At 43.9% G+C, this 22,124-nt stretch overlaps 1 protein-coding gene across 5 annotated transcripts in view; it reads right to left on the bottom strand.

Annotated features, from left to right (window-relative positions):
- GAS7 (growth arrest specific 7) overlaps nucleotides 1-22,124 on the bottom strand; it is a 139,530-nt gene that overhangs the window by 67,233 nt on the left and 50,173 nt on the right. For 3 of the 5 annotated variants that reach the window (XR_014544297.1, XM_083597926.1, XM_083597927.1), the window contains exon 2: nucleotides 13,794-13,914. Coding sequence is in view for 4 of the 5 variants with exons in the window: in XM_083597926.1 (XP_083454052.1) it covers nucleotides 13,794-13,914 (121 nt within the window). In the remaining variant the exon portion in view is untranslated. Of the gene's footprint in view, nucleotides 1-13,793; nucleotides 13,915-20,593; nucleotides 20,615-21,036; nucleotides 21,343-22,124 lie in introns of those variants that run through there. The other 2 variants (XM_083597929.1, XM_083597928.1) reach the window with 2 other exon arrangements.

Below are 22,124 nucleotides of genomic sequence, written 5' to 3'. Positions count from 1 at the left end.
AGGAGAGTGGCTAGATCAGCTTTTGCCACCAGTGTTTGTCTGAACTAATTCATGGGGTGGCAAGGGTGATGTAGTTTCATGGTACTGTTTAACAGCAGTGACGGCTGGCACAAGCTGATCAGTCATAACATGAACTCCCATGCTCTGCCCAGTGCAGCTCGTGGGAAAATAGATACCCCTCGTGGAGACACACAAATGCAACCCAATAGCAAATATGAAGCCCCAGCTCAAAACAAGCAAGATGGCCAATTTCTTTGCATGTTAAAATAAACAATTTGAATCTTAATCCAGATATGAAATAAATCTCATAGCATAACCCATCATGTATGCCTTTGTAAATCTTAAGAACATATTGCCTGAATCAAGGAGTACAGGATGAGGTAAACAACGAAAAGCGTATTTTAAACCCACAAAGTACAACTCAAGTAAATTAATTGAGGGATATTTTCAGCAACACCTTGAAGCACTCTTTAAAAGATTCCCCATGACTGAAAAATAAAGGGCTATCACACACTGAGCTGGCAATGACTAGCATCTAGTTAAGCTGATTGATTTATAGCATCTGTATGGAATTTGTGAATAGCCTACTGGGGACCATATTTCTATGGAACAAGCGGTACCGCTTTGAAGCAGAGGAAACATTAAGAACACAAGAAAAGCCAGCTGGATCAAGCCAATGCCCTATCTAGTCCAGCATCCTGTTCTCACAGTGGCCAACCAGATGCCTGTGGGAAACCTGCAAGCAGGATCTGAGCACTCTCCCCCTCCTGAGGTTTCCAGCAACTGATATTCAGAAGCATTACTGCCTCCAGCTGTGCAGGCAGAGCACAGCAATCATGGCTAGCAGTGATCAATAGCCTTCTCCTCCATGAATTCATCGAATCCTCTTTTAAAGCCACTCAAGTTGGTGGCCATCACTGTCTCTGTGGGAATGAGTTCCAAACGTTAACTATGCACTGTGTGAATAAATACTTCCTTTAATCTGTCCCGAATCTTTCAGCATCCAGTTCACTGGATGTCTACAAGCTTTAGTGTTATTAGAGAGGAAGAAAAACTTTTCTCTGTCCACTTCCTCTATGTCACGAATAATGTTATAAATTTATATAATGTAATCTCTTACTCACTGCAACCTTTCTTCATAAGGGAGTCACGGACAAGAAGGCATTTCCCAACCAAGTTAGGAAAGGGTTTGTTTTTTTAAAGAGTTTTTTGTTTTTTTAAGAACTGGGGTAAACTTATTGACAGCATTCAAACCATCATCCAAACAATGGCTTGGAGGACCCTGAACAAGTGCTGCTTACAGAAGTTCACCTGGCTTGAAAGAAGAAGAGGAGGAGTTGGGATTTGATATCCCACTTTATCACTACCCTAAGGAGTCTCAAAGCGGCTAACATTCTCCTTTCCCTTCCTCCCCCACAACAAACACTCTGTGAGGTGAGTGGGGCTGAGAGACTTCAGAGAAGTGTGACTGGCCCAAGGTCACCCAGCAGCTGCATGTGGAGGAGCGGAGACGCGAACCCGGTTCCCCAGATTGCAAGACTACCGCTCTTAACCACTACGCCACACTGAAAGGGCTGTTCCAACTACAGCTTGCCAGTTGACATAATTGAGTCAAAAGTCCTTCCACAAGAACTCTTGGCTTGGATTTTTGGGAGCTTGGGACTGAGAAAGAGCTGCTTACCATTTTCACCTTTTATGTCACTACTTGTTTTCTAGCAATAGCTTCTTCCTGAGGCAATCAGCCAGCAGCAGTAATTTTCCCCACAAAGCCCCTCTAGGTGAGGCAACCTCATTCTGAGAGGAGTTCTGTGAAAATACTGTGGGCCCCATTTTTCTCCTCAAAACAATGCTATTTCGTGATGTAGGCAAGACGAGGGGGGCAGCATGAATGGCAGCTGCCAGCCAGTGGACGTGAGGAAACACACTACCAACACCAGTGATTGTTGCAGCCCCCACCCCCAGAACTGCCAACATGCCCCCACTTCTCTCCACCTCTGAGTGGAGATGCACTGCAGCTCAGCTCTAACTAATATCCATCATACACAGCATTTTCAATGGCAGTTTAAGGGGAGGTGAAATATGAAGGTTATGTAAGCTCATCACATCAATGCAGCGTTTACACTGCAGCCAGTGGCATTGTACCAGTTTTCAAAACATCAGTGTCTTACTAAGAAAATTTTCCATTTGCAGCCTTCCCCATCATTAAGTTAACAGAATCCCCTTGAGCAAGACAAGCAGATTTTCACAGGGCAACATAAATATTGGCAAATAATTTTTAGGGCACTATACAGATTCTCTTTCTGTGGATTTTAAGCGCTTCCAAAACCTTTGATACCCAGTACACAGGTTTTTTCCTCCCAGTTTAAAATTGGACGCTTAATTCACTCTTGCATCGAAGAAAGATATTATTATTCCTAGTCCATTCCCAGAGGACTGGGTAGGCATGCTTCTTGCAACTGCAGGATAGTCCTCTTAAAAAACAACAACCAGGATAGCTCTCCTGGGGTCCCACCCTTCTCTCTGTCCAGCCCTAGGTTCAGACATAGGACAGTGTTTGGGAGGCAACAGGGATACTACCACCACCCATATTGGACATAATATAGTCTGTATCAGGGACTCCTGTGCATCTTGCTATCAACCTCATCACCATATCACTGCAAATATACAGTGGTACCTCGGGTTAAGTACTTAATTCGTTCCAGAGGTCCGTACTTAACCTGAAGCACCACTTTAGCTAATGGGGCCTCCTGCTGCTGCCACGCCGCTGGAGCACGATTTCTGTTTTCATCCTGAAGCAAAGTTCTTAACCTGAAGCACTATTTCTGGGTCAGCGGAGTCTGTAACCTGAAGCGTATGCAACCTGAAGCATATGTAACCTGAGGTACCACTGTATTGCCAAGGAAGAAATGGTCTTTCCCACTCCACAGGACTAAGCATAATTGCTGCCTCCAACAATTATAGCAAAAAATTTCAAGGTACATTTCAAATCCTTTCTCTGCATCTACTTTGGAAATCACTGTGCCCATTCAAACAAACAATCAAAAACTGCTGATTAGATTCCAAGCACACTGTATACAACACCAGCCACTAATTTACACTTATTCACTTCAGGCTATTAAGTGACGTACAAAAGATACTCCGTACTGAAACTGGTCTATGAAACAACCAATGATACTTGTCCAATTGTTTCTTCCACTTAATGGTCAAGGCATAAACAACAACAACACACAATGGAAGTGAGGAGGGGGAGAAGAGCTAACTTCTCCGTTGAGCTTACCTTGCTTCTCTCCCTTGTATACAATTCACATACGCTGGAATAAGTTGCCTTTGAATCCAGACATCAGCACTGATCATCAAGTATCTAAACTCCGTCTCAGACGAACTCTTCCTATATTCATTCCTGCCACTGTGTTACGCACACGTCAATCTCGATTTGCTCACAACATGAGCTTTCGCAATCTGAACAAGCCCAGAGATATTTAGTTCCTGAAATTCCAGTATAGCGAAAGATTCTATTTGAATACTGCCATATTTTGTAAAATATGGGGATGATCTATTTTGCCCAAACAAATTAGACACACTAGGACCTTAAGAGTGGTCATGGCTGAGGAAATATTCAAAGAGAACACAATAGCTATCTTAGCCTTTTGGCTGAGGGTTTTGGACTACAACTCCCATCAGCCCCTGCCAACACAGCCCCTGTGCTGGCTGGGCAGTTGTAGCCCAAAATATTGGAGGGCACCACGCTGGAGAATATTGGACTACCAGACACAACCCTCCCACATAGATTACAGTCAAATGTAACAACTGCCAGAAAGCACTAGGGAGAGGCAGGGAAATACAGGACTCTTGAAAATTAAAAAGGAAGACTGTTACAGGCTCTTCATAGTGAACTGGAACAAAGACAGTGTTCATTATGGCAACAGCTTCTGAAGTTATGTCACATCTACTCAGAGATGGCACTGTCAGAAACAAGGTATCTTCCCAGTTTACCCTCCCTTGTCTATGAAGCAAGGGCAGTCCAGGATCAACTTCAGTGGCACAGCAAGACCAGTTCTAGAAAAGCTTTCCAATTTCTGTTTCTGAGAAGTAAATTAAAAGTGAGGTGGGAGAACAGAAGTAGAGATAATCCACTTCTGCCATATGTATGGGATCTCCTGTGTGTTTGCATGTAAGCATTAAGGAAGAACATAGCAAAGATAGAAGTTGGAAGGGCAGCTATGTCCCTTCCTCCCAAACTGTTCAAGATTCGCTAGGTGCATGGTGGGCACTTTTATCATAGAAGGGGGAAGCGTCTCACAGTTCCTGCAAGAACTTGAGTTCTTGAGTTCAACTTTGACTCTCCATTACAGAAACCTTGGGTGTTTTCCCTCCCTAATACGCTGTAATATACTTATGGACAAAAGGTTCATCCAATTAGGGCTGTGTACACATTACAGAACTGTTCACTCTGGCTCCATTTTTGAAACCATGTGGACACAACATTACCCAGGATCCAGAGCAATCCTGTAGTTTCTGGTAAAATACTGCGTTCTAATGCAGTTTCCCTCAAGCCAGCCACAATGCAACTTGAGCACCGTTTACTTATTCAAGTCTCATCTGTGAAAGTTTCCTTTCCATCCAGATTTCTTATCAGACGACCAATTCTTATCAGACGAAATATCACTGTCCAGTCTCTCCCACTGGTATACACATAGAGCGGGTGACTTCAGTACACATCAACCCTTGCTGGTGTGTACAGTGATGGGCAAATTTGACTTGAAACATAAGATAAGAACAAACCCCCTCACTGTGTTTTAAACCAGTAATTTGTACACAGACTGAACTATAATGAAATCAGACCTACCAAATCAACAGAGCCAAGTTACTCAATGAGACTCCTCTCAGTAGGACTAACACTGGATTCACTCCAAAATGTTCGGTACCTGGGATGTAGAGGAGACTTTATCTTGGCTCTTCACAGGGCCTACTTTAACAGGAGCTTTTTCACAAGCTGCGGTAGAATGGCCCTTCCGGCTTGTTGCAAGCAACCTTTTCTTCTACAGACACCTGGAGCCACCACCCTGCATATGTTGCACAATCAGAATTCCATGGGAGCTTTGTCAGCCTAACATATTGAAACAGAGGTGGGCCAATCCTGCAGGCATGAAATACTTAAAGAGCTGGTACATTCCAGCTTTGGGGGCAGGGGTCATGCTAAGGCGGGCCTTGAGATCACAACACATTTATCTATGGGAATTTCACAAGGAGGAGTTCTTCTAGGTTCTCCATAGCTTTGCTTTTTAAAAGAACAAATCAAGCATTGGTACCGCAGCCTTCCACTGAAGAGCACAAACACCATCCTTCCTTGTAGGGAAGGGGATAAAGGACAACTTGATCATATGAACCACCAGGGATGCCCACCAGATTGTGAGATTAACAAGAAAGCAATAGCATGTATGACCAAGACACTAAACATGAATGGGAGATTATCAGGACTTTTTGTGGGCTGGGGACAGCTGACAGGATAGTGTTGACTTTTCTCTCCACAATAGGCAGGTTCTGCTATGTTTTGAACACTACACAAAAGCCACATGGCAATTTACCTAAAAGGCTACAATTACTCTCCTCCAAGAAGGACAAAACATCGCTGACAGCTACTGATTTTCTAAACGACTAAATGCCAACAGCAATAAGCTAGGCCAGGCGACCAGGCCACCAGAAACCCTGAGAGATCTCTGAGAAGAAGGCTTGCAAAGAGCCCACTGTTGGAGACTGCGAGATACCCAAGGCAGTTCAGGCCCAATGCTTACAGTTATGCTCCAAAATGACAGAACAATGTATTAGAAACAAAGGGATTTTTAGTAGTTGACTTCACTGCTTTTGTATATAAAAGGAAATGAAAGAGAAATATATCCTGTTTGGATAAGGTTTTATGGAAGACAAGCAATTCGGTATATTTCATCCATTTGGATTTATATCTTGTGTCAAAGGAGAGGCTACAGTCCATTCTTCACTGCCAAGTTTGAAACAACCTTGGATTAACAAGGAACAGAAAAAAATGCATTCAATTATTTCCTTTTTCAATCATTTTAAACACCCATTGCCTGCTGTGAGGGACAGCTCCAGCCTTTTACCCTCAGCCAAAAAAATCCTCTCTTCTCAATGCCTAAGGGAGGAACTAGGAGTGCGCAATCATACCCCATACCATCAGTAGGAAATAAACTTAGATCAGACAGGTGCTTGGTGTGCATCCCTTAGCCCCTGTAAGGACAAACATGCCAGTCCTCCCCCTGCTGGCCCTCTAAGCTCACCCGGGGTAGCAGGAGCTGGGATGGCAGGGTCACGAGCGGGTGCAAGCCACAGAGCCTGCTTGGGCAGCCACACCAGTAGCCTAGCCGCACCCGCTATTTGTGGGGGTCTTTTAGCAGCAGCCCTCCCCCATTCCCTTCACACTAGCAGAGGCCACTCTTCCACCAAGTTCTGGGAGCCTTTTCTGTTCTTTCGGAGGTTTCATTTTATTATTTTGGTCACTGCGTGATTAGAATGCAGAGGAAAGGCAGGATGTCTTGCAGGGCTTGCTGTGAACAGCAAGATCAAATGCATTACCAGGATTACTCTGTGGGCCACTCTGATATAATGTGCAGCCTCTGGGTTCTGTGTCTAAGTCCTCCTGCAGCCCACTTGGTTCTGAGACACTGGACCGCCCTGGGTTAAATCAATTGAGAGCACTTTTCAGAACACTCCTAGCACCATTTTTAATGACTCCATCTTTTGAAAAGACCCCTTTAAAGAAACACCCAACTTTACAATTCTGCTTCAAGCTCTCCTCCCTACAAAACTCAATTTTTCCAGTCAATAATAGATATGCTATTGGTTTTCCATGACCTTTACATTGGCTGTTCATAATAAAAATAGGTGTTACCCTTTTAAAAAGGTTTGGGGGGGGGAGGGAGGCAAAAACCTAACAACATGGCCATACACACTCCAGATCTTTATAATATGCATATCTTCATAGTGAACTCATGTGAGTATTTACTAAGTGACAGCTCAAGCCTCATGGAGAGCTAGTGGTCCATAGTCTCTGGCCACAAGAGAGTAAAATTCCCTGGATTGGTTCCTCGATACCATTAAATGTGGGGCCAAAAGCTCTCCACTTGGTCACATGGTAAAGGTAAATCTGCAAGTTGCTACCATGCAGTGGGTGTTTGTTGAATGGGAGTAGTAATGGGGGACTTCAATTACCCGGATATTTGTTGGATGTCAAACTCAGCCAAGAGCATAAGGTCAAACAGATTCCTCACTGGCCTTGCAGACAACTTCATTGTCCAGAAAGTGGGAGAAGCAACAAGAGGAACAGCCATTTTAGATCTGGTCCTAACCAATGTTGATGACCTGGTTAGTGGGGTAGAAGTGGAAGGATCATTAGGCGCGAGTGATCATGCTCTTCTGAAGTTTACTATACAGCGGAAAGGAGCAGCCAAGCATACTAGGACACAATTTCTCGACTTTAAGAAAGCCAACTTCATAAAACTTAGGGAAGTGCTGGGTGAGATCCCATGGATAGTAATACTAAAAGGAAAGGGAGTTCATGATGGCTGGGAGTTTGTTAAGAGGGAGATAGTAAAAGCACAACTTCAGGCAATACCAATGAGACGGAAACATGGAAGGTGCCTAAAGAAGCCAGGGTGGCTATCTAAAGAACTTTTAACTGAGTTAAGATTAAAAAAGGATGTGTACAAAAAATGGAAAAGGGGGGGAAACCACCAAAGAGGAATTCAAACAAATAGCCAGCACGTGTAGACACAAAGTCAGAAAAGCTAAAGCACAGAATGAACTCAGGCTTGCTAGAGAGGTTAAAAGCAACAAAAAAGGCTTTTATGGGTATGTTCGTAGCAAAAGGAAGAACAAAGAAACAGTGGGGTCACTCAGAAGAGAAGATGGTGAAATGCAAACAGGGGACACAGAAAGGGCTGAACTCCTCAATGCCTTCTTTGCCTCAGTCTTCTCCGATAAAGAAAACAATGCCCGACCTGAAGAATTTGGAGCAAATGATTCAGCAGAGGAAACACAGCCCAGAATAACTAAGGAGATAGTACAAGAATACTTGGCTAGTCTAGATGTATTCAAGTCTCCAGGGCCAGATGAACTGCATCCAAGAGTATTAAAAGAACTGGCAGATGTGATTTCAGAACCACTGGCAGTCATCTTTGAGAATTCCTGGAGAACAGGCGAAGTCCCGGCAGACTGGAGGAGGGCAAATGTTGTCCCTATTTTCAAAAAGGGGGAAAGAGAGGACCGAAATAATTACCGCCCAGTCAGTCTGACATCAATACCAGGGAAGATTCTGGAGCAGATCATTAAGCAAACAGTCTGTGAGCACCTGGAAAGGAATGCTGTGATCACCAATAGTCAGCATGGATTTCTGAAAAATAAGTCATGTCAGACGAACCTGATCTCGTTTTTTGACAGAATTACAAGCCTGGTAGATGAAGGGAACGCAGTGGATGTAGCCTACCTTGATTTCAGCAAGGTATTTGACAAGGTGCCCCATGATATTCTTGTAAAGAAGCTGGTAAAATGCGGTCTTGACTATGCTACCACTCAGTGGATTTGTAACTGGCTGACTGACCGAACCCAAAGGGTGCTCATCAATGGTTCCTCTTCATCCTGGAGAAGAGTGACTAGTGGGGTGCCACAGGGTTCTGTCTTGGGCCCGGTCTTATTCAACATCTTTATCAACGACTTGGATGATGGACTCAAGGGCATCCTGATCAAATTTGCAGATGACACCAAACTGGGAGGGGTGGCTAACACCCCAGAGGACAGGATCACACTTCAAAACGACCTTCACAGATTAGAGAACTGGGCCAAAACAAACAAGATGAATTTTAACAGGGAGAAATGTAAAGTATTGCACTTGGGCAAAAAAAATGAGAGGCACAAATACAAGATGGGTGACACCTGGCTTGAGAGCAGTACATGTGAAAAGGATCTAGGAGTCTTGGTTGACCACAAACTTGACATGAGCCAACAGTGTGACGCGGCAGCTAAAAAAGCCAATGCAATTCTGGGCTGCATCAATAGGAGTATAGCATCTAGATCAAGGGAAGTAATAGTGCCACTGTATTCTGCTCTGGTCAGACCTCACCTGGAGTACTGTGTCCAGTTCTGGGCACCACAGTTCAAGAAGGACACTGACAAACTGGAACGTGTCCAGAGGAGGGCAACCAAAATGGTCAAAGGCCTGGAAACGATGCCTTATGAGGAACGGCTAAGGGAGCTGGGCATGTTTAGCCTGGAGAAGAGGAGGTTAAGGGGTGATATGATAGCCATGTTCAAATATATAAAAGAATGTCACATAGAGGAGGGAGAAAGGTTGTTTTCTGCTGCTCCAGAGAAGCGGACACGGGGCAATGGATCCAAACTACAAGAAAGAAGATTCCACCTAAACATTAGGAAGAACTTCCTGACAGTAAGAGCTGTTCGACAGTGGAATTTGCTGCCAAGGAGTGTGGTGGAATCTCCTTCTTTGGAGGTCTTTAAGCAGAGGCTTGACAACCATATGTCAGGAGTGCTCTGATGGTGTTTCCTGCTTGGCAGGGGGTTGGACTCGATGGCCCTTGTGGTCTCTTCCAACTCTATGATTCTATGATTCTATGATTCTATGATCTTTATAATATGCATATCTTCATAGTGAACTCATGTGAGTATTTACTAAGTGACAGCTCAAGCCTCATGGAGAGCTAGTGGTCCATAGTCTCTGGCCACAAGAGAGTAAAATTCCCTGGATTGGTTCCTCGATACCATTAAATGTGGGGCCAAAAGCTCTCCACTTGGTCACATGGTAAAGGTAAATCTGCAAGTTGCTACCATGCAGTGGGTGTTTGTTGAATTCCTGGCTTAGTTTGCCAAACTTTTAAGTTTTGATCTACGGGAACTCATAATATGGGAACAGAGGAGAGAGGACAAGTGCAGGAAAGAGAAAGTATCAATTTGTTATTGCTGGGAACCCCAACTTGCTTTTTCTCATTAAAATCTATATTAAAAAAACACACCTCAAAAGTTCAAGTTTCATCAGAAAAATGTTCTCAGGAAACACACTGGAGCCATGTATACATGACATTAGCCGCAATCCATATCTATCCTGTCATCTCCGGAGGAATACTCCTGCCTGATGTTTTCCTTCAAACCAGCTTCCATGCGATTTGAAAACATAAACTTTGGTTAAGCTGAGTTTTTTAAGGTAGCTGTTATGTATGTGCAGATGGCAGCTTCATGAATAAAAGTTCAGGGGGGCTGCAGCTGCAGGGAAACCCAGTAGGTAATGCAGATCAGGTGAAGACGTCTTCACCGCTCTGGCGTGTAGAGCAACATTAGGGGAGAGGGGGGATGACCTCACTGAAGCAGCTAATGTGTATGGAGCTTCTTTTATGTATAATTTGTCCACTCTCCTCTTTCTGCACCTGCATTCATATCAATATACAGCAAACTGGCAAATGGAATGCCTAGCTATGGCTGGAAATTGGAAATCTGGAGAAAATACAGTACACGTTTGTTATGAAATGAACAGAAGTTTACCTCAAAAAATGTAAAAGTGAAGGAGGCAACTGAGAACTTTCATAATGGTATATGTTGCGGCACATTCCAAAAATCACAGTGCTTCTTTTTTTTCTGTTGATGATTTTTGTTTTGAATGTCAGCTCCTCTGTTTCAGAATTCTTTGACAAAGAAATTTTTATCAAGTGTGATGAGGGAGGTTTGCTCTTTGCAGTTTTGATTTTCTCTATTCCTCATCACAAACAGAAAGTCTCAATTAAATTTCAGACTGAATCACTTTAAAAAAAATAATAATTACAGGTTATAACCAAATAAAACCTCTTAGAAAGTGATGTCTTCACAAGAATGTGAGCGGGGGTGGGGTGGGGGGTAGGAATCCATGCTATACCCAAATCCAATAAAATTCTCACCTTAAGTCTAAGCCCTGGCCTTACAGTTTTTGAATCGACCAATAAGTACATCCAAAGGGTGCTGGGTATATCAGAAGCAGGTCTGCCATATATCTGAGGTGAATTCAATTAAACTGTGGTCAATTTGCATAGTATATTCAAACAAATTTGAAAAGGGCCATTGGCTTCATCAGTTAATGTAGAATCGGAGGAAGAATCGTACACAGTCCTTCAGTGTATATTACCAATCCTTCTTTGCACTCATTAGTGCTTTAGCTATGTTTATAACTAGCAATAGAGGGTCATCTGGGAGAAATGAAAGTTTGGTAATATCTAAGGCAGGTTTGTAGACCCTCAAGGGCACTGCTGCTGAAATTCCCTAGTTGTTACTGCTAAGGTAGGCTGCTCTTGCTCAGAGCTGCTGTTCAAAAAAGTAAAATAAATAAAGAAATGCTGGCTGTTATGATCAGATTTGCAGCAGATGGCCAGGGTCACATCCCCCCCGTTTTCTCCTTCTCAGGTAAGACTACTCAAGGGCTGAATGTGATTTGCTGAGTTCACCAGGAGTAATAAGAAGCTGCCGCAGTGCTGCTCTGCTTGTCCAGCTGCCCCCACTAAGCCTCCAAGTAAGGTGACATCTTTTCTTCTACTGCCCTGAAAATCTATCCAGTATTTCCATGCTGAAAATCATGGAATCATAGAACTGCAGAGTTGGAAGGGACCCTGAGGATCATCTAGTCCAACCCCCTGCAATGCAGGAAATGCAGCTGTCCCATACGTAATGCAATTCTAATGACTCTCATCATGTTCTTTGATGGTTACTTTTCATTCTCGATCTGACTTGCACCTGGGACAGGTACCCTATTACCTCGCACCCAGCTCCAGCAGGAAGAAGGGTGGGTGTTAAGAATAACAAATAAATACATTACAGCACAACATTTAACTTGCTTGCTTAAAAGGAAATCTCTTCTACCGAAAACGAAAACAAAACTTTGGTTCCATGCCCGCCTATGTTTGACGACAAAGAATAACAAAAAGCCTGGAACAGAAGTTGCAATTCATTAATGCCTAGAAAGCATTAGGCTAAGAGATCAGAGCCCTTGTGGAATGTGAGGTGTCACCAAAAGACAAATGGATTATTTGGCTACGTATCTGATCCTAAAAAGAAGGAAGCAGAAACCATGTGGCTCAATACAAGTAATACAAGAGCGTCTACTTCACATTAGTTGGTTGTGAAAGTTTGGGGAGAAGGGGACATGCTACAATGCAAGCTGAACTGTCAATTAGAAGGAGAGCTTTATTGTTTGAACATAAATAATTTGCCATGGGCTCCTGTAAAATTCAAAGCCTAATTTAGCTGTCATCTCCCGCCCTGTAGGATGCAATCCCAGGCACTACACATTTGGAAAATGGGGGCAGTTGCTAAGGGCACAGCTTGAAGCAGAAATTCTCACTGTTTGGGCGATATTAATTCTTCATGGAATGTGTGGCAAACAAGTCCAACCAGAGTTTGGTGGGTGGGTGAGGTGGGTTTGCATCCTGTTGCAACACAGTTTTAAATCCTGCTTCTGTCTGATGCATATTTCCATAGCAAAGGATCAGCCCGTCAGTCAGTCACTTCTGGTCTGATGAAGATTTAGCTAAACCACAAAGAAAACCCCCTGAATGGACACGTAAGGCATTACGGATTTCCTGCGCTGATGCTTGGGGAAGTCAAAGTTTCCAAACGTCCTTTATTTTAAAAGCGGCAGGCCATATTTCAAAAGTACACCCATGGTTACAAAACATCACAGCCCCACAGACTTTTTAATGATTATTTCAGGCCCATGGCCTGTAATGTTATTTATTTGGTAATTCCATGTGATTAGGGCTATTCCAGCCCATAGTCTTGTCCCTTTTGAGGATGGAATGAATTCCCAACCCATAAATGCCCAAAGACAACAATGAAACACACACACTCAAAGTAACTTGCACAGAGCACTGCCACAGTGTTGAGACACCATCCCAGAGGAAATACCAACACTCAAAGTTCCCACAGACATACCTTAACAAGGCCCAGGTTTGGGGGCCAAGTGAAGTGAAACCTTTGATTTAAGCGAGCCCATTTGTCTGTCATTCTGCTAATTTGTAATGTGGATGCCAAGTCAGAATCCAAAGTTGCTTATTCCAAAAACCTGGGATAAGGTATCACCAAAACTTATCCCACTAAATTCCTGGCTCTGGTCCATTCACCCATACCCTCCTTTGGAGTTTTGGCCTGTTCCCCCAAGTGGTGGATGCATCTACCATGGGGGTGGAGGCTGAGAAGGAGGAGGAGGAGGTGGACGTGGACATGGCAGTATGGAAATGAAGGAGGAGGAGGTGGTGGTGGAGAAGGACAAGGAAGAGGACAGACTGCTCCTATGTCTACAAAGAACAGAGGAATGTAGATGCATGGAGAGAAGGTGCCACTATTCAGTCCAGGCAAGGTTCCCAGGGACTGCAAGCATGTCCATTCTGTCCACAAGAATACAAAAATCTATCAAAATCAGCTCCAAGTCCTGACTATCCCAGAAGTAACTGCTATTTCAAGCTGACAGTTGCTTGCTTAAAACCTCCTGAACTTTTATGAACTTCCATCCCCTGGGGTTATCTTCTTGAACAAAAGTGAACTTTTTGTTCTGCAGAATCCAAATTAAGACTATGTGGTCACTTGAGAGCAGAAGAGGAAATACTAGAAACCAAGGCCTGAAATGTGTCAGGATTGGAATCTGAATGAGAAACTGGAGAAATATCAAGCTTTTTTTTTTAATTCAGTAAAAATTATTAGAGAATTCAGAGGAGATAAACATTTATGCATAAAAGGATCACATATATGAAGCTTACCATTGGTGAAAGTGTTCACATAGTACCTTCGCCCCTGGGGAGACATATAACTCTGCCAGCCGGGTGGGAGGTGGCCATTTTGAGCGTCTTCTCCGACTTGAGGAATGACCTTCCTAGGTTTCTGATGACAGAACAGAAAAAGCCTGTTAAAACTTGCTTCCAGAGGATGATAAAAAGATTGGACAAAACAGGTACAGTATGAAATTCTGAGGTATCTTTTATTATTCCTGGTGGTAAGATATGGGAAATAAGAGAGGCAAACACTTCTAAAAACCCAAACACCCCAATTATCTTCCCATCTGCAGCCTGGGAAATGTATTCAGACTATCTTCTGTAAAGCACAGACATTCCCTAAGGGCAGGGAAGATGGTGGAATGTTGTGGAGCCAGTATTGTAGCTTTGGCAATCCAACATATCATTGCATGTGACTTTTGGAAAATAGAAATACAGAGCACTGTCTCCAAGGAGAATTAATCATATAAGCAGATTGTGTGTCCATACTAGGCTCATAGACAGACAGCTATTCTGTTATATAGATATGCTGTTATACAAATCATTATTATAAACACAACAAGCCACCAGTACACCAGTTGAACACCTATACAGTCAAACGTCAGCTCCCAGACGCCTCCATTTTGGAACATTTCGGCTCCTGAACACAGAAAACCCGGAAGTAAGTGTTCCGGTTTTCAAACTTTTTTGGAAGCCGAACATCCAATGCAGCTTCCATTTGAGTGCAGAAAGCTCCTGCAACCAATCAGAAGCCGCACTCGGTTGTCGAACATTTCAGAAGCCAAACAGGCTTCTGGAACAGATTATGTTCAACAACTGAGGTTTGACTGTAATACACATCTGTAAGAACAAGCATGATGAAAATTATCAGCAAAGGCAAAAGCATACTATGGCAAATGGAATTTCCCCCCACAACCTAATGGTGCTCCTCAGTTATGATGGTTGTCCAGCATTATTCCGTTATCACCCATGAAATGTACTGTATTTTTCCGTGTATAAGATGCCTCCATGTATAAGACGCCCCCTATTTTTGGGTACTCCAGATTAAGAAAACACCCCTCAGCACTACCCATGTATAAAACGAGCCCCAATTTTAAATCTAATTTTTTTGGTTAAAAAAACCCCTAGTCTTATACACGGAAAAATATGGTATATTCGGCTGGTGGTATTCAATCCTATAAACATACAACTGGCTGTCGACATAGGTAAGGTGTCCTTTTGGCTTCTGGAAGGGGATTTTTTTTTAAAAAAGCCTCTCCAAATCAACCAAATGTGTGTCCAAAGCTTCCTAAACAAAACAGCACTCCAGACTCCACCTTGCCATTTTAATTTTCTTGCAGTAATCAAACCTGAAGAAGCAATAAAGGACAAGGATTTAAAATTCCAGAGCTCCAAGCTTTGGGGGAAATTATCAGATCTTGAGATTAAGTTCGGCATTTTGCCTCTTGGTCCAGCCAACACTCTGGAATCTGTGGCAAATGACCCTGGAGGCATGGCCTCTCAAATGGCCACCAGGGAGTTTTATGGTGGCCAGAGAAGCATGGAAGGGTAAGGGGAGGCAGTGAGAACTGAGAACAGCTGCAAGCAGGAGTAAGCAAACCACCAACAGAAGGCACACTCAAATACTTACACTATCCTTCCCCAATCAGTGCCCTCCAGATGTTTTTGGATTACAACTCCCATCTTCTCTCATCATTGGCCATGCTAGCTGGGGCTGATGGAAGTTGCTATTCAAAACATCTGGAGGACACCAGGTTTGGGAAGGCTGATACCGTAACTCAGGGGGAAACAGCACTATGCCACTGAACAGCCCTGAGACCCCCGGAACTGCCCTAAGACCATTGGGTATAGGGAGGTATATAAATTCAAATAACAACAACAACAACTTGTATGGTAAAAAAGCAAAGCACTGCAATTAGGAGAACCACTTATCTCAAGCAGGCTGTGTGTACATATATATAGATGTGTACACATATACACACACAGTCTCAGCTAATGGTCTCTGACACCCACAGTTCCCATCGCACCCTAGCCTTGTAGCTACACATTTGATGCTCTGCCCTGGTCACATGGGGACAGAGTGTCATAAGGAGCAAATCAGAATGACACTCTCATTACACCACCCTCATTTTAGCAGGAACCGGGTGGAGGAGGCAACCCAATTAGATCTCCAGCTCACCATCCTATAAACTTCCTTATGCAATCGCAGTGGCTAGAAACAGCAAGGTGCAGAGCAGAGAGAAGCCTGGGCAAGGCTCCAAGACGATGACAAGCAGCTGTGCATGAATAGCTTTTGGCCATGTACACACAGCTGGGAATCTTAGAACGAGCTCTTCTCTGACCAGTCAGGGGTGACGTACGCCGTAATGCAGCCCTGCTCCAACAATATGCCTCAGGGAAAGAAGCTGCCAAATGAGTAGGTCAACGACGGAACAGCAAAGAGGTAACACCAAAGCCCTTAAGTCTCATTATCATAGTAGCATAACAGCATTACACATTGCAAAAGTATGCACCACACACAAGCCAACGCTGTTCCTGCACACAATGCCGCCATACAATTGCCAGGTGTTTTTCAGGTCTCCACACCTAAGTCGGCATTCAGAAAGCCATTGGATAGTTCACTGTTGCCAAGGCTACATCCCACTGTCTGGGGCTCCCCTTGCAGTAAGTGGGGACTCTGATAAACTTGAGCTCTGGCCTTCGACTTCCAGCAATGATTGAACCTCTCCGCCTCGGCTACAGTTTACTAACACCAGAGGCTCGTTCTCCTTGCTTCAAGTTCACAACAGCTAGGAGGCAGGGCAGGGAGTACTGAACACCTAGTCACCCTTCAAGAATGAACCCCCAGCTGACAGCTTCAAAACTCTTTCCACTGATGAAGTGGGAAAGGAAGAGGTTAAAAAAAAAAGGCTGAAACTTTAGGCTTGGGAAGTTATTGTTATTCAGTCAGTCTGAAATACACAGGTATGCTGGAAGCTGCCCTACAGCGAGTCAGTCCATCTACAGCAGGGATGGGGAACCTGTGGAGCTCCACATGTTGTTAGACTCAAACTCCACCCCAGACATATGTAAGAATGAACTACAGTGGTACCTTGGGTTACGAACTTAATTCGTTCCGGAAGTCTGTTCTTAACCCGAGGCGTGCATTCCCTACATACGCCTCCTGTGGCCCCGGAAGAGGAATTGGGTTCGTATCCCGGGGCAAAGGTTGCAACCCGGGACACCTACTTCCGGGTTTGTGGAGTTCGTAACCGGAAGCGTTCATAACCCGAGGTACCACTGTACTTCAGTGGCATTTTGAAGGGAAGTCCTAGGGGTCACCACACAGACCTTTAAGCAATGTGGTAAGCCCAAGTCACTAAACTGTGTGTTTAGAAACAAGTAACAGTGAATAGCATGGTAGGTGGTGGCGTTTATCTGACCTCCTGACAGCTGAGTCTGCTACTTGTCAGGGAGGGGAGGGGAGGAGGCACAAGACAGTGGGGAGGTCAGCGTAGTGCAAATGCATGAAAGAATGGAAGGTGAGGTTTTCTTCACACAATTTTTGAGAGTGAAAATCAAACCACCTTATCATCACTAGTCCTGGTCAATCTTGCTCAGTAGTGTTGTCTCTGACTATCAGTGGCTCTCCAGGGTTCCAGGCAGGAGTTTTTCCCAGCCCTACCAGAAAACACCATCATAGGACCTTCTGCGTGCAACGTGCATCCTCTTCCACTTAGCCAAGTTTCCTAGTGTGGTGTAGTGGTTAAGAGCGGTAGACTCGTAATCTGGTGAACCGGGTTTGTGTCTCCACTCCTCCACATGCAGCTGCTGGGTGACCTTGGGCCAGTCACACTTCTTTGAAGTCTCTCAGCCCTACTCACCTCACAGTGTTTGTTGTGGGGGAGGAAGGGAAAGGAGAATGTTAGCCGCTTTGAGACTCCTTCAGGTAGTGATAAAGTGGGATATCAAATCCAAACTCTTCTCTTCTTCTTCTTCTTCTTCTTCTTCTTCTTCTTCTTCTTCTTCTTAACTTGGCACCACAATTCCCACCATCTCTGACCACTGGTCCTGCTAGCTAGGGATGAGGGCTGTTGTAGTCCAAAAACAGCTGGAGACCGAAGTGTGGGAAACCCTGCACTAAGCTACAGCTCCTCCCCTCACGAAAATTCAGCACAGCGCTACCTCAAGCAAAGCACTATTCAGCAGTCAGTTCACCTGGCCAGCTACGACTCATCAGGTGAGGGATATTCTTCTATGAAGGAAGTATCTTGACTGCCATGGCTAATGATGAGAAAAATACCTACTAATTAATATTTGGGCACCTGGAGGCAACTGGTAGACCAGGACTGTGTTCCTTGGCAGAGGACTTAATAGCAAGGGCAGCAGAAGACAGGAGCAGTAGGGTTGACCCATGGGTTGCACAACAGGGAAACCCACTTTCTCATGTGGGGATAGGGGGAAATAATTAACAGGAACTGTTCTCAGTAACATTTTCACTGTGACCTGGAGCCCGCTGCAACAAGATCACGGTCCTGTATCTCAGGATCCCAACTTTGTACAAGCTGAGCAGACAAAGCTGCAAGACAACATGTAGTAGTAAAATCTGTGTAATCCAACACTACAAAAGCTACAGCGCAGGCAAGTTACAGTACCAAAAATAAATCTTTGTCTATTTATTTAGCAACGGCAATTTTGTACTTTGTTAGCACCCATCTGTGAACATCTGTCCATGAACAATCTAGCTTTCTGTACAAAATACTTGTGTGTGAGAGTTCCTCCAACCTACCCTCCCTCCCTTCGTCTCCGTCCGTCTCTCTCTCTCTCTTGCACACAGCTCCATCTATACGTAAGATGCATTTCCCAAAAGCACCATATGGGGGCTGTGCCTGTGTGCCAAATAGCTGAACTATACATCAGCCAGCTAAGAGAAAATATTCTGTTTCAGAGATTGCTACTGAAGTTGTGTACAACTTCCAAGCTGACATGGGAAAGGATTTCTGCTCCAGGAGGAATCCAGTGAGCAATGTGCAAACAGCTGGGATGGCAAGAAATCAAGGTAGAAACTACACCTGGTGCCCTCCAGATTTTGTTGGTCTCCAACACCCATCAGCCCTAGCCAGCATGACCAGTGTAGTGTAGTCCAACAACATCTGGAGGGCACCACATGGGTTCTCCCTGGACTATATGCTACTTAGCAACCCTGTGTACTCTCCTCTTTCTCTCTACCACAGTAATATGCAACAAAACAACACCTCATAAGCTGAAGGTTCAGCTATGTAAGTGATCATGTCATGTTGAACATTCTTGTTTTCCAGGGGGAAAGGAGGCAATGCGGCAGTGCTGCTCCACTGGGTGGTTCCTCCTAAGAATGTTACTCTTGGATGCATTTATCAGCTACACTTCTGAAAGTCTAGAGCAAAGTGTTCTGGGGCTCAACTGCATGTGAAAATTCTTTTGAGCAAGAAAGCCTGTATCTTCTAATCCCACATTCAGAAGCTGGCTGTGGGTACTCAGCATGTAGGAAGGACATGTTGTACATGCCCCCAAAAAACTACTACACAAATGATCCAGATTCAACCCTGACTTTGAAAATAAGCCTCAGCTCTGTTCTGAGGCATATGTTCCCTTGAGTAAATTGAAAGCTTTGTATAATATACATTTAGTCACCGATACATTCATCTCCCTTGGGAATAGCCATGCTTTTGCTTGAAATGAACTCAGAAAAAGAATTCTAGCTTTTGTCCTGAACTTAAAGATAACATTTTACAAGGATTGTGATGGCTGAACATAAATTTGCTATGATATTTTCACATGCAGTTGTTAAAGCAGCTTAATTCTTAGAAGCAGTCTAGCAGAGATCACAGATTATTATTTTTTAGACAGGGTGGTTGAGAATCACATATGCCACCTTAAAAATCATGCTCTGTTTGCTTCTGTAGCCCACAAAAAAGTTGTTGTGTAAGCCTGCCCAAACATAACCTTCCTCTTCAAGACGTACACCAAATATAAATGCAGAAGTATGACCATTCAAAAGGCTCCTTTGTTAATATAAAATTTAATAGCTCTAACTAAAGAAGTATGGCCATTCCACAGAATTTGCAAACCATTTGATATATTTGGATTCATACTATATATATATATATATATATATATATATATATATATATACACACACACACACACACACACACACACACACACATGCTGCCCACAGTAATTTGCTACAGACAATGAATTCACACAAGCAGAGATGAATACAGTGAGTTTGGAAGGAAGGACGAACTGTGATGTGGCACCCCAGTGCCCAAAACCACATGCACTTTTGTTTTGTGAAGATCTACTGTGCAGATTTTCATGCAATTCCTCCATTACTTGCCTGAAGTGGGCTCTTGTGCAGGTTATTGCATGTAAATATCCAGTAGTGTGCTTAGCTTTCATGCTCACAGTGAAACACTGCAGGGAATATATTAGGTGGTGTTGCTACACTTACGTACTTATTATTATGACTACTTTAACATTTATATTCTGCCCTGCTACTATTCCTATACAGATAAGGTCTATGGAATCGTGGCAGTTAGCTGTACTTGGGCAGCCATAACAGTTGCAGAAAAATATACAAGCCAGTCCTTCTTCACTGTTCTCAGTCTAAATGTCATACTAGGAGCCCAAGAAGATCTTTTGCTTTATCATCAGCTTCCTGTTAATAAATACACTCGCCCCAACATTTGGTTGTGTTTTTCCCAAAATGGAAAAAAAGAAAAGAAATCCACTCTCCCACACACAGACTCTCAGGATTTCTCCCTTACCTTCATTTAGTAAGACCTCGCGGTTTCGTTTTCTTTTTTCAAATGCCAGGGCTTACCCTCTCTGGGCTTGGCTGGCTGCATTGTAACAATTTAATGGATGAAGCGTTAGGCACTCATTAAAGCTGCTCTGAGAGATGCCTTCTTTTTCTATGTGCGAGCCTTTTTAACGATTAAGAAAATTAGCTATATCCTGCCCCTTCAGACATTCTGGTTTCTTTCAGCCAAACCACTAAGAGTTACATAACGACCAATCTTGGAACTCCATCAAGTTCCCCATGCCCTTCCCAGACTCGCTCAGCATCAAAGGGAAGCTCAAGAGGATGGAGGTGACCAAAGATATAATTATGGCCAAGCTTCAAAATGGAAGGGTGTAAAACATTTATATCTGCAAATATCAACATTTATCAGTGCATCTGGCTCCTCTCCAAATAATGTCATCTTACCATAGGTGATTTTGCCAAGTCCTTTGTAGAAATTAAGTCCCAAGCTGGAGCTGGTCACAAACTTGTTCTCCCTCTGCGAGATGAAGTGGGGAAATTACCCTCTGCCTGTTCTGCTTTGTGTGTGAGTAATCAGCCAGTGTCCAGTGTCAAAACTCAGAGGAAGGGCATGAACTGCAAGGGGCCTGTGTGTGTGTGTGTGTGTGTGTGTGTGTGTGTGTGTGTGTGTGTAACACTTCAGCACTTCCCTTCCCTCAATTTTGTTCTTTGGAAATCAAAAGGACCCATTCTAGAGGCTTTCCAGATGTGAAGCTACTGGAAAGTCGTTTCCTTTGCCAGCTTTCAAATGTCTGTGTAGGTGATGGGGGAGCACAAAGCGAGGGTCTGTACCACTGACCAACAGCTCCTCATGCACAGACAGGACAAACAAGGACCGCTTTGTCAAGCTTCCCTTGGTTCAGTCCTCGCCTCTCTAGCCTTCCGTGTCCCCTATTTCTGTCTCTCTGGGGAACTTTTCCCTTGAACTTTCATCAAGCCAACCCTTTGTACACAGCTTGACCCGGTTTGCGTTCAGGGCTACAAAGTGAAACATAAACTCACATGACCAAATGGGCACTGTGAGGACGTGGGATCTGGCATATAGAGGACAAGCTGTACTTATTAGTTTGGAACTAAAGAGTGGGGGGGTCATGAACACTTCTTTCCCCGTCTGCACCCCGAGAGAAATGCTTCATTTTCCTCAAGGCAAGACTGAGAACAAGAATGTTTGCACCATAGCTCTCCCTCCAGCATCTCAACAGAGAGCATAGCTTTCCACATTCACTCTGAATTGACTTTGTGATGCCACTACATAGGCAGCTCTGATTGGCTGTGTGAATGGTGCAGAGGCATTGGCAGTGTATTACCATCACAGGAATGTGAGGAGGCCACTAGCAGGGAAAAGTGACACAATAACTGCTGCAGAGAGTGGAGGTGAAAACCAGAGGACAGGTTCAATGTAGGGGAGGATGCAAGGGACTGTCTCAGCCCTGCCAAATGCCCCAATTCCATGTGAATATATTTGGAGAATATTTGACGCAGGATTGATTTAT

This window comes from Podarcis filfolensis (assembly GCF_964270895.1).
Source record: "Podarcis filfolensis genome assembly, chromosome: 2".
Taxonomy (NCBI): domain Eukaryota; kingdom Metazoa; phylum Chordata; class Lepidosauria; order Squamata; family Lacertidae; genus Podarcis; species Podarcis filfolensis.
Note: the sequence above shows the minus strand (reverse complement) of the source record. Positions and strands in the feature narration are given on the sequence as shown.